At 36.1% G+C, this 21,057-nt stretch overlaps 1 protein-coding gene across 1 annotated transcript in view; it reads right to left on the minus strand.

The window, feature by feature from the left end:
- Nucleotides 1–18,637: 18,637 nt before the first annotated feature.
- The window catches only part of LOC121705203 (carnosine synthase 1-like), a 43,382-nt gene continuing 40,962 nt past the window's right edge, over nucleotides 18,638–21,057 (minus strand). Inside the window, exon 8 of the mRNA XM_042086052.1 lies at nucleotides 18,638–21,054. Coding sequence (XP_041941986.1) covers nucleotides 19,840–21,054 — 1,215 coding nt within the window. The 3' untranslated portion in view covers nucleotides 18,638–19,839. The remainder of the gene's footprint in view (nucleotides 21,055–21,057) is intronic.

Consider the following 21,057-nt stretch of genomic DNA (forward strand, 5'->3'; position numbering starts at 1 on the left):
CTGCAAACGCTAAACTTCGTGAAGATACTGTCTGTATAAATCGTCTTGTAAGTAAACTACCAGTGCTTTTTCAAAGTTCTCAATGTCTCGTTTTAAATGTCAGGGCCCTTGGAAGTCTACCAATGAAGTGTGGAGATACATTGAGCCTCGTAAATGGGTGTAAAACAGTGATTTATTTGCATGGCTAGCCCGATGCCGAAGCACCACTACTGAAAAAGTTGTTGGTAGCATCGGCTAACTAGCGCCAGATTTTGGAGTGCAGGGGACAAGCCGAGATGGGCTATGAGACATACGTTCACACTCGGTATCATGTTTTGATACACTTTAGGTCAATATCACACCGGAATTCTCCTTTAAACAATTTAACCCTTTAAACTACTGAACTTTTTAACTGTTCAGCCATTGTAACTGTTACTTGTCATCAACTATGACTCCTACCCACTGTAGCTAGTTAGCTAAGTAACATGGTTAGCATAGTTAGCATGCTAGCATAGTTAGCATGCTAGTTAGCATTTTTAGCAAAACTGTTAAAAACGATTAGCTAAGTTAGCTAAGTCACATGGTTAGCATAGTTAGCATGTTAGCATGTTAGCATGCTAGTTGGCATTTTTAGCAAAACTGCTTAAAATGATTAGCTAAGTCACATGGTTAGCATAGTTAGCATGTTAGCATGCTAGTTAGCATTTTTAGCAAAACTGCTTAAAATTATTAGCTAAGTTAGCTAAGTCACATGGTTAGCATAGTTAGCATGCTAGCATGTTAGCATGCTAGTTAGCATTTTTAGCAAAACTGCTGAAAATGATTAGCTAAGTTAGCTAAGTCACATGGTTAGCATAGTTAGCATGCTAGCATAGTTAGCATGCTAGCATAGTTAGCATGCTAGCATGTTAGCATGCTAGTTAGCATTTTTAGCAAAACTGCTTAAAATGATTAGCTAAGTTAGCTAAGTCACATGGTTAGCATGCTATTTAGCATTTTTAGCAAAACTGCTTAAAATGATGAGCTAAGTCAGCTAAGTAACATGGTTAACATACTTAACATTTTAACATTGTTAGCATGCTAGTTAGCATAGTAAATTGGTTAACATTATTATCTTTGTTAACATAGTTAGCATAACTGCTAGCAAACATTAGAGCCATTCCAAGTGTCAGTTATCGTCAACTATCTACCTAAATAATTTAACCATTTAAACTATCCACTTATTTAACCGTTCAATCATTCCAACTATATTAAACCTTATCTACCAAGTAAATCATTTACCTATATAAACTATCCACCTATTTAACTGTTCAGTCATTCCAACTATATTAAACCTCATCTACTTAGCAACCAATATAGTTTGTTTTTACTCTGTATGATTTTTTTACGTTATATTTTTGCATTTTCATGCACTGTATTTCCTTCAGGAAATGCTTTTCTAGTTATTATTATTATTCTTCCAGGCCCTAATTTGGCTTGAACCGCTTATCGTAGAAACTTGGTTCAAATTCCGTCACGTAGCTCTTGCTCTAAATTTTCGTTCTATGACTTTTCATATTTCTACGACTTTTACTTTTTGAGATATTAAAGAAACTAAACTTAAAATTCTCCATAGACTTAACATTAGCGTTATGACATCATAATAGGCTATTAAGGAATTAGAATGCAATCAACTGCACCTGTGCTCTCTCACTGACTGCCTGCAGCAACTTGAATGGAACCTCTTCCTGTGTGTCCCTCTCCATTCAACTGAATAGCTCACTTCTCATCCCAACTTTCTTTCACTTCTTTTTCTTCACTTTCTCTATCTATCTCTCTATTTCTCCCAATTTCAATAACTTTTAACTATTCTTACTTTTTTTTACTATTTACACATTATAAAGCATGGTAACCACTATAATGACCCTAGCAACAACCTAGCAACCACTTTTATAGCATAGCAACCACTATTATTATCCTAGCAACAGCCTAGCAACCACCTTAAATATCCTAGCAACAACCTAGCAACCACTTTTATAGCATAGCAACCAGGGTAGGAATTTCACGGCGGCCACAACGGCCATGGCCGTCGTAGCCCCTTGCGTTGGCCGTGACGCCCCTTTGAAAATCAGAGGTTTACAGGCCACGGAGGCCTTGGTGCCCCCTTCTTTAAATATTCTGCTTTGCGTCCTACGAATAGCGATATATATTTAGCCTATGGCCTGTCAAAATAATCTTAGCATTCACAGCGCAAATTGCGCAGTGGAGAAAGTGACAGCGCAAGAAAGAAAGTGCGTCCAAATTAACCCATTCTTCTCAGTTGAACTACTCGCGAAGTAGCCTACTCATCACACAGACATCACAAGTATCACATGAAAGAGCTTTTTCTCAGCTTTTAAACGATGTTAGCCGCTAATTGCTGTGGTGAACGGTTCGCGAGAAAAGTAAATAATATCATTCAATTTAATCATAAATTCTACTGAAGGTTTTGCGTCCATCTCCCTACCCATTCATCTCGGTGGAATACTTCACGAACCCTTCGTTTAACATATGACAAACCATATATCAGAATAAACAGCAGACCTTACCGAACAGAAAGGTGTAAAGCAGTCCCCTGTACAGTTAGCCGTTCCAGACTAATCCCGTTTTGAATTTGCAGTGAATTTCAACATACATGGATGTCTCCAAATTTGGGATTTAAGTTTTACACTGTGTTTAAATTGTTCCACATTTTTTCATAACGGGCCAAATACAAAATAAATATTACAAATGTCACTTAGATATCGGTAAATCAGAGGACAGCTGACTATAAGAGTTTGTGAAAGTAGCCTTAATGATCACAAAATGCTAAGCATGCATCTAGGCTATTTGAGTTTCTTAAAGCTGAGCTGTGCTTAAATTGTTCAATACATGATTTCATAATAGGCCAAATATAAAATAAATGTTAAATATAGCCTAGATATCTGAAAATATTAGATGATCTGATGATTTACAGTTATATGTAATATGTCATGTTTCATACAGTGATGCAGGTCTACTGCAGTAAATACAACTTTGATCATTTTTATAGTGTATAGTTAACTTTGGCCTTGGTGCCCTGACATGTGGCCTTTGTGCCCCCCACCAAATATGCCCAACTGAAGGCCAAGTGGCCTTGCCCCTAAAATGGTGAAATTCCAAGCCTGATAGCAACCACTATAATTACCCTAGCAACAGCCTAGCAACCACTTTTATAGCATAGCAACCACTATCATTATCCTAGCAACAGCCTAGCAACCACCTTAAATACCCTAGCAACAACCTAGCAACCACTTTTATAGCATAGCAACCACTACAATTACCCTAGCAACAACCTAGCAACCACTTTTATAGCATAGCAACCACTTTCATTATCCAAGCAACAGCCTAGCAACCACCTTAAATACCCTAGCAACAACCTAGCAACCACTTTTATAGCATAGCAACCACTATAATTACCCTAGCAACAGCCTAGCAACCACCTTAAGTACCCTAGCAACAACCTAGCAACCACTTTTATAGCATAGCAACCACTATAATTACACAAGCAACAGCATAGCAACCACTTTTATAGCATAGCAACCACTATCATTATCCTAGCAACAGCCTAGCAACCACCTTAAATAGCCTAGCAACAACCTAGCAACCACTTTTATAGCATAGCAACCACTATAATTACCCTAGCAACAGTGTAGCAACCACTTAAGTACCCTAGCAACAACCTAGCAACCACCTTAAGTACCCTAGCAACAACCTAGCAACCAATTTTATAGCATAGCAACCACTATAATTACCTTAGCAACAGCCTAGCAACCACCTTAAGTACCCTAGCAACAACCTAGCAACCACTTTTATAGCATAGCAACCACTTTCATTATCCAAGCAACAGCCTAGCAACCACCTTAAATACCCTAGCAACAACCTAGCAACCACTTTTATAGCATAGCAACCACTATAATTACCCTAGCAACAGCCTAGCAACCACCTTAAGTACCCTAGCAACAACCTAGCAACCACTTTTATAGCATAGCAACCACTATAATTACACAAGCAACAGCATAGCAACCACTTTTATAGCATAGCAACCACTATCATTATCCTAGCAACAGCCTAGCAACCACCTTAAATAGCCTAGCAACAACCTAGCAACCACTTTTATAGCATAGCAACCACTATAATTACCCTAGCAACAGTGTAGCAACCACTTATGTACCCTAGCAACAACCTAGCAACCACTTAAGTACCCTAGCAACAACCTAGCAACCACCTTAAGTACCCTAGCAACAACCTAGCAACCAATTTTATAGCATAGCAACCACTATAATTACCTTAGCAACAGCCTAGCAACCACCTTAAGTACCCTAGCAACAGCCTAGCAACCACTTTATAGCATAGCAACCACTATAATTACCCTAGCAACCAACCCAGCAACAACTTTGCATGCACTGTATTTCCTTCAGGAAATGCTTTTCTAGTTACAGTGCATGAAAATGCACTGTACTGTTCTTCCTAGGCTTCTTCTTATTCTTATTACAGTGCATGAAAATGCACTGTACTGTTCTTCCTAGGCTTCTTATTACAGTGCATGAAAATGCACTGTACTGTTCTTCCTAGGCTTCTTCTTATTACAGTGCATGAAAATGCACTGTACTGTTCTTCCTAGGCTTCTTCTTATTCTTATTCTTCTTCTTCTTCTAACGCACTTAATGCAGCTTCAACCGTTTAACGTAGAAACTTCATTCAAACTATGTTACGTAGGTCTTACTTAGGACATGGGTGCTATGTATTTTTCAGCTTTGTAACTTTTATACTTTTTAAACTATTAATTAAAAACTAATCAAAATTTCCCCATAGACTTAACATGGGCTGATGACATCACAATAGAGCCGTTAAGCAATTAGAATCATATGGCAGGTGTTCCGGCCACCTGCATCAACTGCCAGTCTCAGGCTTTAAGCATACAAACTGGCCCTATTAAGACTACACATCCTGTTCAACTGCTTCCTCTGCTAAAAACTGTTTCAAAATAAAAGTCCTCACTACAATATTTCACTGTTAAACAATTTAACCCTTTAAACTACTGAACTTTTTAACTGTTCAGCCATTGTAACTGTTACTTGTCATCAACTATGACTCCCACCCACTGAAGCTAGTTAGCATGGTTAGCATAGTTAGCATGCTAGTTAGCATTTTTAGCAAAACTGTTAAAAATGATTAGCTAAGTTAGCTAAGTAACGTGGTTAGCATAGTTAGCATGCTAGCGTGTTAGCATGCTAGTTAGCATTTTTAACAAAACTGCTAAAAATGATTAGGTAAGTTAGCTAAGTAACGTAGTTAGCATAGTTAGCATGCTAGCGTGTTAACATGCTAGTTAGCATTTTTGGCAAAACTGTTAAAAATGATTAGCTAAGTAAGCTAAGTAATGTGGTTAGCATAGTTAGCATGTTAACATGCTAGTTAGCATTTTTAGCAAAACTGCTAAAAATGATTAGCTAAGTTAGCTAAGTCACATGGTTAGCATGCTAGCATGTTAGCATGCTAATTAACATTTTTAGCAAAAAAACTTGGTTAACATTATTATCTTTGATAACATAGTAGCATAACTGCTAGCAAACATTAGGGCCATTCCAACTGCCAGTTATCGTCAATTATCTACCTAAATAATTTAACTATTTAAATTATCCACCTATTTAACCGTTCAATCATTCCAACTATAGTAAACCTTATCTACCAAGCAAATCATTTAACTATATAAACTATCCACCTATTTAACTGTTCAGTTATTCCAACTATATTAAACCTCATCTACCTAGTTCAGTCATTTGAACTATATTAAACCTCATCATGTTGGTTGCCAATTAGCACATCATCTGTTTTAACAATATATTTCACACCATATGTTTTGCATTTTCATGCACTGGTAATTCCCTGGAATTGCGTTTTCTAGTTCTTATTCTTATTATTCTTCTTCTTCTAACGCACTTAATGCAGCTTCAACCGTTTAACGTAGAAACTTCATTCAAACTATGTTACGTAGGTCTTACTTAGGACATGGGTGCTATGTATTTTTCAGCTTTGTAACTTTTATACTTTTTAAACTATTAATTAAAAACTATCAAAATTTCCCCATTGACTTAACATTATGATTATGACATCACAATACGGCCGTTAAGCAATTAGAATCCTATGGCAGGTGTTCGGGCCACCTGGACCAACTGCCAGTCTCAGGCTTTAAGCATACAAACTGGCCCTATTAAGACTACACATCCTGTTCAACTGCTTCCTCTGCCAAAAACTGTTTCAAAATAAAAGTCCTCTCTATAATATTTTACTGTTAAACAATTTAACCCTTTAAACTACTAACTGTTCGGCCATTGTAACTGTTACTTGTCATCAACTATGACTCCTACCCACTGTAGCTAGTTAGCTAAGTTAGCTAAGTCACGTGGTTAGCATAATTAGCATGCTAGCATGTTAGCATGCTAGTTAGCATTTTTAGCAAAACTGCTAAAAATGATTAGCTAAGTTAGCTAAGTAACGTGGTTAGCATAGTTAGCATGCTAACGTGTTAGCATGCTAGTTAGCATTTTTAGCAAAACTGCTAAAAATGATTAGCAAAGTTAGCTAAGTAACATGGTTAGCATAGTTAGCATGCTAGCATGTTAGCATGCTAGCTAGCATTTTTAGCAAAACTGCTAAAAATGATTAGCAAAGTTAGCTAAGTAACATGGTTAACATAGTTAGCATGCTAGTTAGCATAGTTAGCAAAACTGTTAAAAATGATTAGCTAAGTTAGCTAAGTAACATAGTTAGCATGCTAGCAGTTAACATGCTAATTAGCATTTTTAGCAAAAAAACTTGGTTAACATTATTATCTTTGATAACATAGTAGCATAACTACTAGCAAACATTAGGGCCATTCCAACTGTTAGTTATCGTCAATTATCTACCTAAATAATTTAACTATTTAAATGATCCACCTATTTAACCGTTCAATCATTTCAACTATATTAAACCTTATCTACCAAGCAAATCATTTAACTATATAAACTATCCACCTATTTAACTGTTCAGTCATTCCAACTATATTAAACCTCATCTACCTAGTTCAGTCATTCCAACTATATTAAACCTCATCTACCTAGCAAATAATTTAACCATTTAAACTATCCACTTATTTAACTGTCCAGTCATTCCAACTATATTAAACTTTGTCTACCTAGCAAATAATTTAACCATTTAAACTATCCACTTATTTAACTGTTCAGTCATTCCAACTATATTAAACCTCATCTACCTAGTTCAGTCATTTGAACTATATTAAACCTCATCATGTTGGTTGCCAATTAGCACATCATCTGTTTTAACAATATATTTCACACCATATGTTTTGCATTTTCATGCACTGGTAATTCCCTGGAATTGCGTTTTCTAGTTCTTATTCTTCTTCTTCTTCTAACGCACTTAATGCAGCTTCAACCGTTTAACGTAGAAACTTCATTCAAACTATGTTACGTAGGTCTTACTTAGGACATGGGTGCTATGTATTTTTCAGCTTTGTAACTTTTATACTTTTTAAACTATTAATTAAAAACTACTCAAAATTTCCCCATTGACTTAACATTGGGCCTTTATGACATCACAGCAATTAGAATCCTATGGCAGGTGTTCGGGCCACCTGGACCAACTGCCAGTCTCAGGCTTTAAGCATACAAACTGGCCCTATTAAGACTACACATCCTGTTCAACTGCTTCCTCTGCCAAAAACTGTTTCAAAATAAAAGTCCTCACTACAATATTTCACTGTTAAACAATTTAACCCTTTAAACTACTGAACTTTTTAACTGTTCAGCCATTGTAACTGTTACTTGTCATCAACTATGACTCCTACCCACTGTAGCTAGTTAGCTAAGTTAGCTAAGTCACATGGTTAGCATAGTTAGCATGCTAGCATGTTAGCATGCTAGTTAGCATTTTTAGCAAAACTGCTAAAAATGATTAGCTAAGTTAGCTAAGTCACATGGTTAGCATAGTTAGCATGCTAGCATATTAGCATGCTAGTTAGCATTTTTAGCAAAACTGCTAAAAATGATTAGCTAAGTTAGCTAAGTCACATGGTTAGCATGCTAGCATGTTAGCATGCTAGTTAGCATTTTTAGCAAAACTGCTTAAAATGATTAGCTAAGTTAGCTAAGTCACATGGTTAGCAAAGTTAGCATGTTAGCATGCTAATTAACATTTTTAGCAAAGCTGCTAAAAATGATTAGCTAAGTCACATGGTTAGCATAGTTAGCATGTTAACATGCTAGTTAGCATAGTTAGCATAACTGCTAAAAATGATTAGCTAAGTTAGCTAAGTCACATGGTTAGCATACTTAACATTTTAACATTGTTAGCATGCTAGTTAGAATACTTGGTTAACATTATTATCTTTGTTAACATAGTTAGCATAACTGCTAGCAAACATTAGAGCCATTCCAAGTGTCAGTTATCGTCAACTATCTACCTAAATAATTTAACCATTTAAACTATCCACTTATTTAACTGTTCAGTCATTCCAACTATATTAAACCTCATCTACCTAGCAACCAATATAGTTTGTTTTTACTCTGTATGATATTTTACATCATATTTTTGCATTTTCATGCACTGTATTTCCTTCAGGAAATGCTTTTCTAGTTCTTATTCTTATTCTTCCGCTAACGCACTTAATGCAGCTTCAACCGTTTAACGTAGAAACTTCATTCAAACTTTGTTACGTAGGTCTTACTTGGGACATGGGTGCTATGTATTTTTCATCTTTGTAACTTTTATACTTTTTAAACTATTAATTAAAAACTAATCAAAATTTCCCCATTGACTTAACATTATGATTATGACATCACAATACAGCCGTTAAGCAATTTGAATCCTATGGCAGGTGTTCGGGCCACCTGGACCAACTGCCAGTCTCAGGCTTTAAGCATACAAACTGGCCCTATTAAGACTACACATCCTGTTCAACTGCTTCCTCTGCCAAAAACTTTCAAAATAAAAGTCCTCACTACAATATTTCACTGTTAAACAATTTAACCCTTTAAACTACTGAACTTTTTAACTGTTCAGCCATTGTAACTGTTACTTGTCATCAACTATGACTCCTACCCACTGTAGCTAGTTAGCTAAGTAACATGGTTAGCATAGTTAGCATGCTAGCATGCTAGTTAGCATTTTAAAACTGCAAAAAATGATTAGCTAAGTTAGCTAAGTCACATGGTTAGCATAGTTAGCATGCTAGCTAGCATTTTTAGTAAAACTGCAAAAAATGATTAGCTAAGTTAGCTAAGTCACATGGTTAGCATAGTTAGCATGCTAACATGTTAGCATGCCAGTTAGCATTTTTAGCAAAACTGCTTAAAATGATTAGCTAAGTTAGCTAAGTCACATGATTAGCATAGTTAGCATGCTAGCTAGCATTTTTAGCAAAACTGCTAAAAATGATTAGCTAAGTTAGCTAAGTCACATGGTTAGCATAGTTAGCATGCTAGCATGTTAGCATGCTAGTTAGCATTTTTAGCAAAACTGCTAAAAATGATTAGCTAAGTTAGCTAAGTCACATGGTTAGCATAGTTAGCATGCTAGCTAGCATTTTTAGCAAAACTGCTAAAAATGATTAGCTAAGTTAGCTAAGTCACATGGTTAGCATACTTAGCATTTTAATATTGATAACTGCTAAAAATAATTAGCTAAGTTAACTAAGTCACATGGTTAGCATACTTAACATTTTAACATTGTTAGCATGCTAGTTAGCATAGTAACTTTGTTAACATTATTATGTTTTTTTAACATAGTTAGCATAACTGCTAGCAAACATTAGAGCCATTCCAAGTGTCAGTTATCGTCAACTATCTACCTAAATAATTTAACCATTTAAACTATCCACTTATTTAACCGTTCAATCATTCCAACTATATTAAACCTTATCTACCAAGTAAATCATTTACCTATATAAACTATCCACCTATTTAACTGTTCAGTCATGCCAACTATATTAAACCTCATCTACCTAGCAACCAATATAGTTTGTTTTTACTCTGTATGATATTTTACATCATATTTTTTGCATTTTCATGCACTGTATTTCCTTCAGGAAATGCTTTTCTAGTTCTTATTATTCTTCTTCTTCTAACGCACTTAATGCAGCTTCAACCGTTTAACGTAGAAACTTCATTCAAACTATGTTACGTAGGTCTTACTTAGGACATGGGTGCTATGTATTTTTCAGCTTTGTAACTTTTATACTTTTTAAACTATTAATTAAAAACTATCAAAATTTCCCCATTGACTTAACATTATGATTATGACATCACAATACGGCCGTTAAGCAATTAGAATCCTATGGCAGGTGTTCGGGCCACCTGGACCAACTGCCAGTCTCAGGCTTTAAGCATACAAACTGGACCTATTAAGACTACACATCCTGTTCAACTGCTTCCTCTGCCAAAAACTGTTTCAAAATAAAAGTCCTCACTACAATATTTCACTGTTAAACAATTTAACCCTTTAAACTACTGAACTTTTTAACTGTTCAGCCATTGTAACTGTTACTTGTCATCAACTGTGACTCCTACCCACTGTAGCTAGTTAGCTAAGTTAGCTAAGTCACATGGTTAGCATAGTTAGCATGCTAGCATGTTAGCATGCTAGTTAACATTTTTAGCAAAACTGCTAAAAATGATTAGCTAAGTTAGCTAAGTAACGTGGTTAGCATAGTTAGCATGCTAGCATGTTAGCATGCTAGTTAGCATTTTTAACAAAACTGCTAAAAATGATTAGCTAAGTTAGCTAAGTAACGTGGTTAGCATAGTTAGCATGCTAGCATGTTAGCATGCTAGTTAGCATTTTTAACAAAACTGCTAAAAATGATTAGCTAAGTTAGCTAAGTAACGTGGTTAGCATAGTTAGCATGCTAACGTGTTAGCATGCTAGTTAGCATTTTTAGCAAAACTGCTAAAAATGATTAGCAAAGTTAGCTAAGTAACATGGTTAACATAGTTAGCATGCTAGCATGTTAGCATGCTAGTTAGCATAGTTAGCAAAACTGTTAAAAATGATTAGCTAAGTTAGCTAAGTAACATAGTTAGCATGCTAGCAGTTAACATGCTAATTAGCATTTTTAGCAAAAAAACTTGGTTAACATTATTATCTTTGATAACATAGTAGCATAACTACTAGCAAACATTAGGGCCATTCCAACTGTTAGTTATCGTCAATTATCTACCTAAATAATTTAACTATTTAAATGATCCACCTATTTAACCGTTCAATCATTTCAACTATATTAAACCTTATCTACCAAGCAAATCATTTAACTATATAAACTATCCACCTATTTAACTGTTCAGTCATTCCAACTATATTAAACCTCATCTACCTAGTTCAGTCATTCCAACTATATTAAACCTCATCTACCTAGCAAATAATTTAACCATTTAAACTATCCACTTATTTAACTGTCCAGTCATTCCAACTATATTAAACTTTGTCTACCTAGCAAATAATTTAACCTTTTAAACTATCCACCTATTTAACTGTTCAGTCATTCCAACTATATTAAACCTCATCTACCTAGTTCAGTCATTTGAACTATATTAAACCTCATCATGTTGGTTGCCAATTAGCACATCATCTGTTTTAACAATATATTTCACACCATATGTTTTGCATTTTCATGCACTGGTAATTCCCTGGAATTGCGTTTTCTAGTTCTTCTTCTTCTTCTAACGCATTTAATGCAGCTTCAACCGTTTAACGTAGAAACTTCATTCAAACTATGTTACGTAGGTCTTACTTAGGACATGGGTGCTATGTATTTTTCAACTTTGTAACTTTTATACTTTTTAAACTATTAATTAAAAACTAATCAAAATTTCCCCATTGACTTAACATTATGATTATGACATCACAATACGGCCGTTAAGCAATTAGAATCCTATGGCAGGTGTTCGGGCCACCTGGACCAACTGCCAGTCTCAGGCTTTAAGCATACAAACTGGCCCTATTAAGACTACACATCCTGTTCAACTGCTTCCTCTGCCAAAAACTGTTTCAAAATAAAAGTCCTCACTACAATATTTCACTGTTAAACAATTCAACCCTTTAAACTACTGAACTTTTTAACTGTTCAGCCATTGTAACTGTTACTTGTCATCAACTATGACTCCTACCCACTGTAGCTAGTTAGCTAAGTTAGCTAAGTAACATGGTTAGCATAGTTAGCATGCTAGCATGTTAGCATGCTAGTTAGCATTTTTAGCAAAACTACTTAAAATGATTAGCTAAGTTAGCTAAGTAACATGGTTAGCATAGTTAGCATGCTAGCATGTTAGCATGCTAGCTAGCATTTTTAGCAAAACTGCTAAAAATGATTAGCAAAGTTAGCTAAGTAACATGGTTAACATAGTTAGCATGCTAGTTAGCATAGTTAGCAAAACTGTTAAAAATGATTAGCTAAGTTAGCTAAGTAACATAGTTAGCATGCTAGCAGTTAACATGCTAATTAGCATTTTTAGCAAAAAAACTTGGTTAACATTATTATCTTTGATAACATAGTAGCATAACTACTAGCAAACATTAGGGCCATTCCAACTGTTAGTTATCGTCAATTATCTACCTAAATAATTTAACTATTTAAATGATCCACCTATTTAACCGTTCAATCATTTCAACTATATTAAACCTTATCTACCAAGCAAATCATTTAACTATATAAACTATCCACCTATTTAACTGTTCAGTCATTCCAACTATATTAAACCTCATCTACCTAGTTCAGTCATTCCAACTATATTAAACCTCATCTACCTAGCAAATAATTTAACCATTTAAACTATCCACTTATTTAACTGTCCAGTCATTCCAACTATATTAAACTTTGTCTACCTAGCAAATAATTTAACCTTTTAAACTATCCACCTATTTAACTGTTCAGTCATTCCAACTATATTAAACCTCATCTACCTAGTTCAGTCATTTGAACTATATTAAACCTCATCATGTTGGTTGCCAATTAGCACATCATCTGTTTTAACAATATATTTCACACCATATGTTTTGCATTTTCATGCACTGGTAATTCCCTGGAATTGCGTTTTCTAGTTCTTCTTCTTCTTCTAACGCATTTAATGCAGCTTCAACCGTTTAACGTAGAAACTTCATTCAAACTATGTTACGTAGGTCTTACTTAGGACATGGGTGCTATGTATTTTTCAACTTTGTAACTTTTATACTTTTTAAACTATTAATTAAAAACTAATCAAAATTTCCCCATTGACTTAACATTATGATTATGACATCACAATACGGCCGTTAAGCAATTAGAATCCTATGGCAGGTGTTCGGGCCACCTGGACCAACTGCCAGTCTCAGGCTTTAAGCATACAAACTGGCCCTATTAAGACTACACATCCTGTTCAACTGCTTCCTCTGCCAAAAACTGTTTCAAAATAAAAGTCCTCACTACAATATTTCACTGTTAAACAATTCAACCCTTTAAACTACTGAACTTTTTAACTGTTCAGCCATTGTAACTGTTACTTGTCATCAACTATGACTCCTACCCACTGTAGCTAGTTAGCTAAGTTAGCTAAGTAACATGGTTAGCATAGTTAGCATGCTAGCATGTTAGCATGCTAGTTAGCATTTTTAGCAAAACTACTTAAAATGATTAGCTAAGTTAGCTAAGTCACATGGTTAGCATAGTTAGCATGCTAGCATGTTAGCATGCTAGTTAGCATTTTTAGCAAAACTGCTAAAAACGATTAGCTAAGTCAGCTAAGTAACGTGGTTAGCATAGTTAGCATGCTAGCATGCTAGTTAGCATTTTTAGCAAAACCGCTAAAAACGATTAGCTAAGTCAGCTAAGTAACGTGGTTAGCATAGTTAGCATGCTAGCGCTAGCATGTTAGCATGCTAGTTAGCATTTTTAGCAAAACTACTAAAAACGATTAGCTAAGTAACATGGTTAGCATAGTTAGCATGCTAGCATGCTAGTTAGCATAGTAACTTTGTTAACATTATTATCTTTGTTAACATAGTTAGCATAACTGCTAGCAAACATTAGAGCCATTCTAACTGTCAGTTATCGTCAACTATCTACCTAAATAATTTAACCATTTAACCATTTAAACTATCCACCTATTTAACTGTTCAGTCATTCCAACTATATTAAACCTCATCTACTTAGCAACCAATATAGTTTGTTTTTACTCTGTATGATATTTTACATCATATTTTTGCATTTTCATGCACTGTATTTCCTTCAGGAAATGCTTTTCTAGTTCTTATTACAGTGCATGAAAATGCACTGTACTGTTCTTCCTAGGCTTCTTCTTATTACAGTGCATGAAAATGCACTGTACTGTTCTTCCTAGGCATTTTATTACAGTGCATGAAAATGCACTGTACTGTTCTTCCTAGGCTTCTTATTACAGTGCATGGAAATGCACTGTACTGTTCTTCCTAGGCTTCTTCTTATTACAGTGCATGAAAATGCACTGTACTGTTATTCCTAGGCTTCTTATTCTTCTGCTTATTACAGTGCATGAAAATGCACTGTACTGTTCTTCCTAGGCTTCTTATTCTTCTTCTTCTTCTAACGCATTTAATGCAGCTTCAACCGTTTAACGTAGAAACTTCATTCAAACTATGTTACGTAGGTCTTACTTGGGACATGGGTGCTATGTATTTTTCAGCTTTGTAACTTTTATACTTTTTAAACTATTAATTAAAAACTAGTCAAAATTTCCCCATAGACTTAACATGGGCTGATGACATCACAATAGAGCCGTTAAGCAATTAGAATCCTATGGCAGGTGTTCGGGCCACCTGGACCAACTGCCAGTCTCAGGCTTTAAGCATACAAACTGGCCCTATTAAGACTACACATCCTGTTCAACTGCTTCCTCTGCCAAAAACTGTTTCAAAATAAAAGTCCTCACTACAATATTTCACTGTTAAACAATTTAACCCTTTAAACTACTGAACTTTTTAACTGTTCAGCCATTGTAACTGTTACTTGTCATCAACTATGACTCCTACCCACTGTAGCTAGTAAGCTAAGTTAGCTAAGTAACATGGTTAGCATGCTAGCATGTTAGCATGTTAGTTAGCATTTTTAGCAAAACTGCTAAAAACGATTAGCTAAGTCAGCTAAGTCACATGGTTAGCATAGTTAGCATGCTAGCATGCTAGTTAGCATTTTTAGCAAAACTTTTTAAAATGATTAGCTAAGTTAGCTAAGTCATATGGTTAGCATAGTTAGCATGCTAGTTAGCATTTTTAGCAAAACTGCTTAAAATGATTACCTAAGTTAGCTAAGTCATATGGTTAGCATAGTTAGCATGCTAGCATGTTAGCATGCTAGTTAGCATTTTTAGCAAAACTGCTTAAAATGATTACCTAAGTCAGCTAAGTAACATGGTTAGCATATTTAGCATGTTAGCATGCTAGTTAGCATAGTTAGCATAACTGCTAAAAATGATTAGCTAAGTTAGCTAAGTCACATGGTTAGCATACTTAGCATTTTAACATTGTTAGCATGCTAGTTAGCATACTTGGTTAACATTATTATCTTTGTTAACATAGTTAGCATAACTACTAGCAAACATTAGAGCCATTCCAAGTGTCAATTATCGTCAACTATCTACCTAAATAATTTAACCATTTAAACTATCCACTTATTTAACTGTTCAGTCATTCCAACTTTATTAAACCTCATCTACCTAGCAACCAATATAGTTTGTTTTTACTCTGTATGATATTTTACATCATATTTTTGCATTTTCATGCACTGTATTTCCTTCAGGAAATGCTTTTCTAGTTCTTATTCTTCTTCTAATGATTTTTGTGTGTTTAATACAGCTTCAACCGTTTAACTTAGAAACTTCATTCAAACTGTGTTGCGTAGGTCTTACTTATGTGACTTCAGCTATGTATTTTTCAACTTTGTAACTTTTATACTTTTTAAACTATTAATTAAAAACTACTAAAATTTCCCCATTGACTTAACATTAGATTATGACATCACAATAGAGCAATTAAAATCTTATGCCAGGTGTTCAGGCCACCTGGAGCCACTGTCTCAGGCTTTAAGCATACAATATGGCTGTATTAAGACTGCAGATCCTGTTCAACTGCTTCCTGTGCCCACAACTGTTTCAAAATAAAAGTCCCTTTAAACTATCCAACTTTTTAACTGTTCAACTCTTATCAACTGTTCAACTGTTACTGTAACTGTTTGTCAACTATGACTCCTATCAACTATATCCTCTGCCTTCAACTGTTTCAAAATAAAAGTCCTCACTAGCTAGTTAGCATCATTAGTATTGTTAGCATACTTAGCATGTTAGCATTTTTAATAAAACTGCTACAAATGATTAGCTAAGTAACATGGTTAGCATGTTAGCATTTTAGCATAACTGCTAAAAATGATTAGCTAAGTTAGCTAAGTCACATGGTTAGCATGTTAGCATTTTTTTCAAAACTGCTAGAAAACATGAGCTAAGTTAACAAAGTAACTTGGTCAAAATAATTAGCTTTGTTAGCATAACTGCTAACTGCAAACATTAGAGCCATTCCAACTGTCAGTTATCGTCAACTATCTACCTATATAGAGCCTTTAATCTATTTGTCTATCAACATGCATTAAACTGCAGTATGTCAACAACTTTTAAACTATCTACATATAACTTTTAAACTTTCAACATTCATGAAAGTAAACTATCTGTCTATTAACAACTGTTAAACTATCTACATTCAACTTTTTGTCTACGTCTAAACTATCAACTTTTTATTAAGATATGCTATGTCTGTCCTAGCTTCATTTTCATGCACTCGTAATTCCCTGGAATTACATTCTCTAGTTCTGAACAGTTATTTCTCTACTGGCTCAATTATCACACCACTGTTTTGATTTGTATAATAGTTGCGTTGATAGTTGCGTTAACCCAACACTGACAATAGTGTAGACAGCAAATTTCGATTTCCGTTACCACCTTGTAGTCAAGCCTTAAGCCATACCCAAGTAGCCTAAATCGAGGTAAATCGAGCTTTTTCAGAAGGGGCGGCAGGCAGAGCGATGTACAGTGGCAGAGCGACGCACAGTGGCTGAAAGTGGTACTAAAGCTTCACGCAGCTTCACGCCTCGTAATGCGCGACTGGCAGCGATGCCCACTGTACGGTGCGAAGTATGGCAAGCTGCCTTCTGACCGACCATCAACGTGAAGTTGTATTGCCGGCTGGCGTTATGTCTAGGCTATGCATTATTCAATTAAATCACCTCAGACACACACTAACTTCAATAAAGTGTATACAGTAGCCTACATGTTTGCAGTGCTTGCTTTTTGTTAGATTGATGGCTTTGAAACGTAGCCTCGCCTAAATGCCAAGGACAAGGAATGATTATGCTGGTGCATTAAAGATAGGGCCTAGGCTAATCTTGATAGCCTAGCCTAACTTAAAAGCCATATCAAAACATATTCAGTAACAAGCGGTGCATTAGAGCATGGCTTGTAGCCTAGGATATCTTAATTCACATCACAGCCCGTAATACAAGGCTACATGTCAACTGGAAAAAAAATGTTAGCTCTCGCCAGCAAATGATAGTCATTGACTGAAAACTACGCGAGTTTTTTGGAGCCGCAACGACACACCCAAATGATAGTCATTGACTGAAAACTACGCGAGTTTGTTGGAGCCGCAACGACACACCTTCCACACACACATCAGCAGCAGAAATGTAGTAATTTAAAGCCTACCTTTAGTTGAACCCTGGTTAAAATCCATACCAACTCCCAAGTTGTTACAGGCTGTCAATTCTATCAATGCAATCCTAAAGTTTAGTGTAGCTGCAGGTTAGTTGGGAAATTAAAGCTAGTCGCAAAGCAGGCAGCTTTAAATTGCAGTAATATAAAATGACCAAATAAAGGCAACCGATCACATCCTAATCTACCTAATTTGTGTGGGAGAACTTTGTTTTATCATCTGCATTTGGTTAAGTTTCCATTCTATCCAGGAAAATGTATAGGCCTAGGCTACAGTGTTTAATCATAATTTTGAAAAGACCTACACACATCATCAACATGTTTTCCTGATTTCATTATAATAATGCAAATACTGCAAGTAAAATCCCAAGAAATATGAATTCCTATGTTTTCACTGAAACTTTTCAGCAGACATTAAGATGCTACAATGGGATGATTCTGAAATATTTTTGCTGTTCTAGGCTGGTTATCAAAATAAACAAGCCAATGAGTCTAAATTAGTGCCTCATATCCAAACAGAAAAATATGCTTTATATATATATATATATATATATTAAAACATCAAAACACTCATTCTTAATTCTGACATCTGTCAGAAGTGACTGTCAGTGTGGTAGGCTACTATGAGTATAAAATACATCATTTACATATGATGTTGATAAATGTGAAGCCATTTTATCATAGTGAGTCCAATAGGGTTAATATTGCTTACATTTTAAGTGAAAGTTATCATTGTTATCATCATTGTGCTATAAAATAGAAGTTAAGGTATTTTGCCTTAGTATGACCGATTGTCATTTTGTGGGCAATACTAAGGCAGAATACAGTAACTTCCAAAAAGGGTCAAAGGTCAAATTTGAGTTCAAAATTTTTTTGTAGATAGATTAATACAGGTAAACACTACAAAATGTGAAAATTACAATATTATACCTTTTACTCAATTGTCAGGACATTAAGATAACTTTAAAGTCATTTTTCTCAGTTTCACACTCTGGTGAGTTAAGGTCTTTTGCCTTAGTAGGGCAGTGTACCTCAGAGTAGGGGGATACAATCTTTCTTATACCCAGCCCAACTGTAAACTTAATCACATTAGCCAGCGGCAAGTTTCCTATTCTCTATGGTTCGGCAACGGAACAGTGGCGTAACGCTAGCATTTAACAAGCCGAGTTAAGGCAAACAGTTTGTGTACGAGATAGAACTTATTATGGTCTGAGCTGACCAGTGTGATCCCCGCCTTAGTAATGGGATCTAAGAAGGGGTTAAAATAGAGTCATTTTTATTATTTTATAACAGGCCCAAATATATTCATGTTCCAAACATTAAACATTAAAACATAATAGATACCTAATATTTCAGACATTTCTGAGATAATTAACCATCATCTACCTAAATAATATACACTCTTACATGTGAAACCTTCAATACCCACACCCACTTGACCCCCTTGACAAGATCAGCTTCAAATACATATTTAACATCTAGTTTGGCAGTGGAAACCCAGTGTTTGACTTGCTATACACAATTTCCATATACTTCATCAGTATACTTCATCTTCTACAAGTCTAAAAACACCAAGAATTCTGATCCGTTTCATATATAGAATTTTGAGTAGTAGCATGTGTCATTTGAATTACATGGTGCTTGGCATTCTTCATCAGTGAGCTGCAGCTCGTTCTGCAGCTGGTCTTAGTTAACCTCAAATGTCCTAACCTGGAAAAAAAGAGTTCTTGCAAGAGCTAAATTTGAATTTGCTCAGCAAGTGACACTGGCGATGAGTATTGATGTTCATTACCTATGCCCATGAAACCATGCTGCACCAATCACATCGGCAGATGATATAGGCGGGCTAGAGGAGAGCTAAACAGATGACGACAGCGCTGTGACATCGATGTCCGGAAACATTGGTCGTAGTGTTATACAATTGCGTGCAGTGATATTTTCAAATTCATGCTGGCCCCCGCCCCTCGAGTTGAGCCATTTTCATTACTCATAGCCAGACCCTTAATCTTTCAGATTGGGTCTGGTATTCCAGGTTACAAATGCCATATGAAACTATGAAAAACTACATGAAAGGTTCCAAGAAGTACCTTACAGGATAATCTTCAGAGTCTATGCATAGCATTTGGGAAGCCAGTAGGATGTTGTTGATGGCGTCTTCTCTCTTCTTACTGAAACTTGACAGGTTAAGGGTGGCGACAGGTGCAGTGTAATCCATCACATCAGTTATCATGCTAGATTTCACAAGACCTTTGTTATTCAAACTATTCAGAATGACATCAAATTCCGGTGTCTTCTCCTTGGCACGAAAGTGCTGTTTTATCGGACAAGATATGCCAACAGAGTATCCTCTTGGTTGAGGTGTCCACACCTGAGGCTGTATGTTGCAGGCGATCAGGAAAGCAACTGTGAAGATATCAACACCATATACTTCCTTTATCCAAGTGGGAAGAAAGTTCCCCCCAGCGCGTGGATTGATTTCTATGAGTTTGGGCCCATGGTCAGTGAGTTTGAGGTCAACATTGTAGACTCCATTCTCCAGACCACAGTGGAGGCAGCTCTGATAGGCAGCAGCCACAATCTGGGCCTCCTTCTCCTGGCTGATACCAGAGGGCATAAGGTGGGAGGAGCTGATGAAGTACGGCAAGACAGAAGGACCACACCAGGACACAAAGGCCAATAGCAGCCTTCCTTCAAAGATTGCCAGGTCTACCACATACTTAACACCTTCTAGAAACTCCATAATCATAGGATTGGATGCAAAGCCACCGTTAGGATCCAAGGTTTTTAGAGCCGTCATTTCTTGGACATACTCCTCACACTGTTGAGCATTTTTCACCAGTTTCACAGAAACAGAACCAGCTCCATACTCTTGCTTCACCACAGCAGGAAATCCAAAAGATTCGGCAGTTCTGGTGAGATCAGTCAGGTCCTCAAAGTTTTCAGAACGGACGGTATACTGCCTAGGAGCAGGGAGGTGACACCAGCACTGATCTACGGCAGCCAGATGCCTCTGGGTGTGGCTCTTCCTCTTGGCAATGGAGATGGCCTCCACTGTATCTCCAGGCAGGCCCAGTTTGGCCCTCACCAAAGCACAGAGAATTGTGTTTTTGCAGATGAATGTTAAACAGCCATCTGGTTGCAAACCCTTCTTTTCCAGCAGGGACACAATGTTTTCAGTGTGGACTTCATCTTGTGTGTGATCCATGTAGTCGTAGACCAAATATTCTGAGACATAGTCGTATGCAGGGTGTCGCTCTTTGTAGCAGACAAGAATACTCTG

This window comes from Alosa sapidissima, chromosome 3 (assembly GCF_018492685.1).
Source record: "Alosa sapidissima isolate fAloSap1 chromosome 3, fAloSap1.pri, whole genome shotgun sequence".
NCBI lineage: Eukaryota > Metazoa > Chordata > Actinopteri > Clupeiformes > Clupeidae > Alosa > Alosa sapidissima.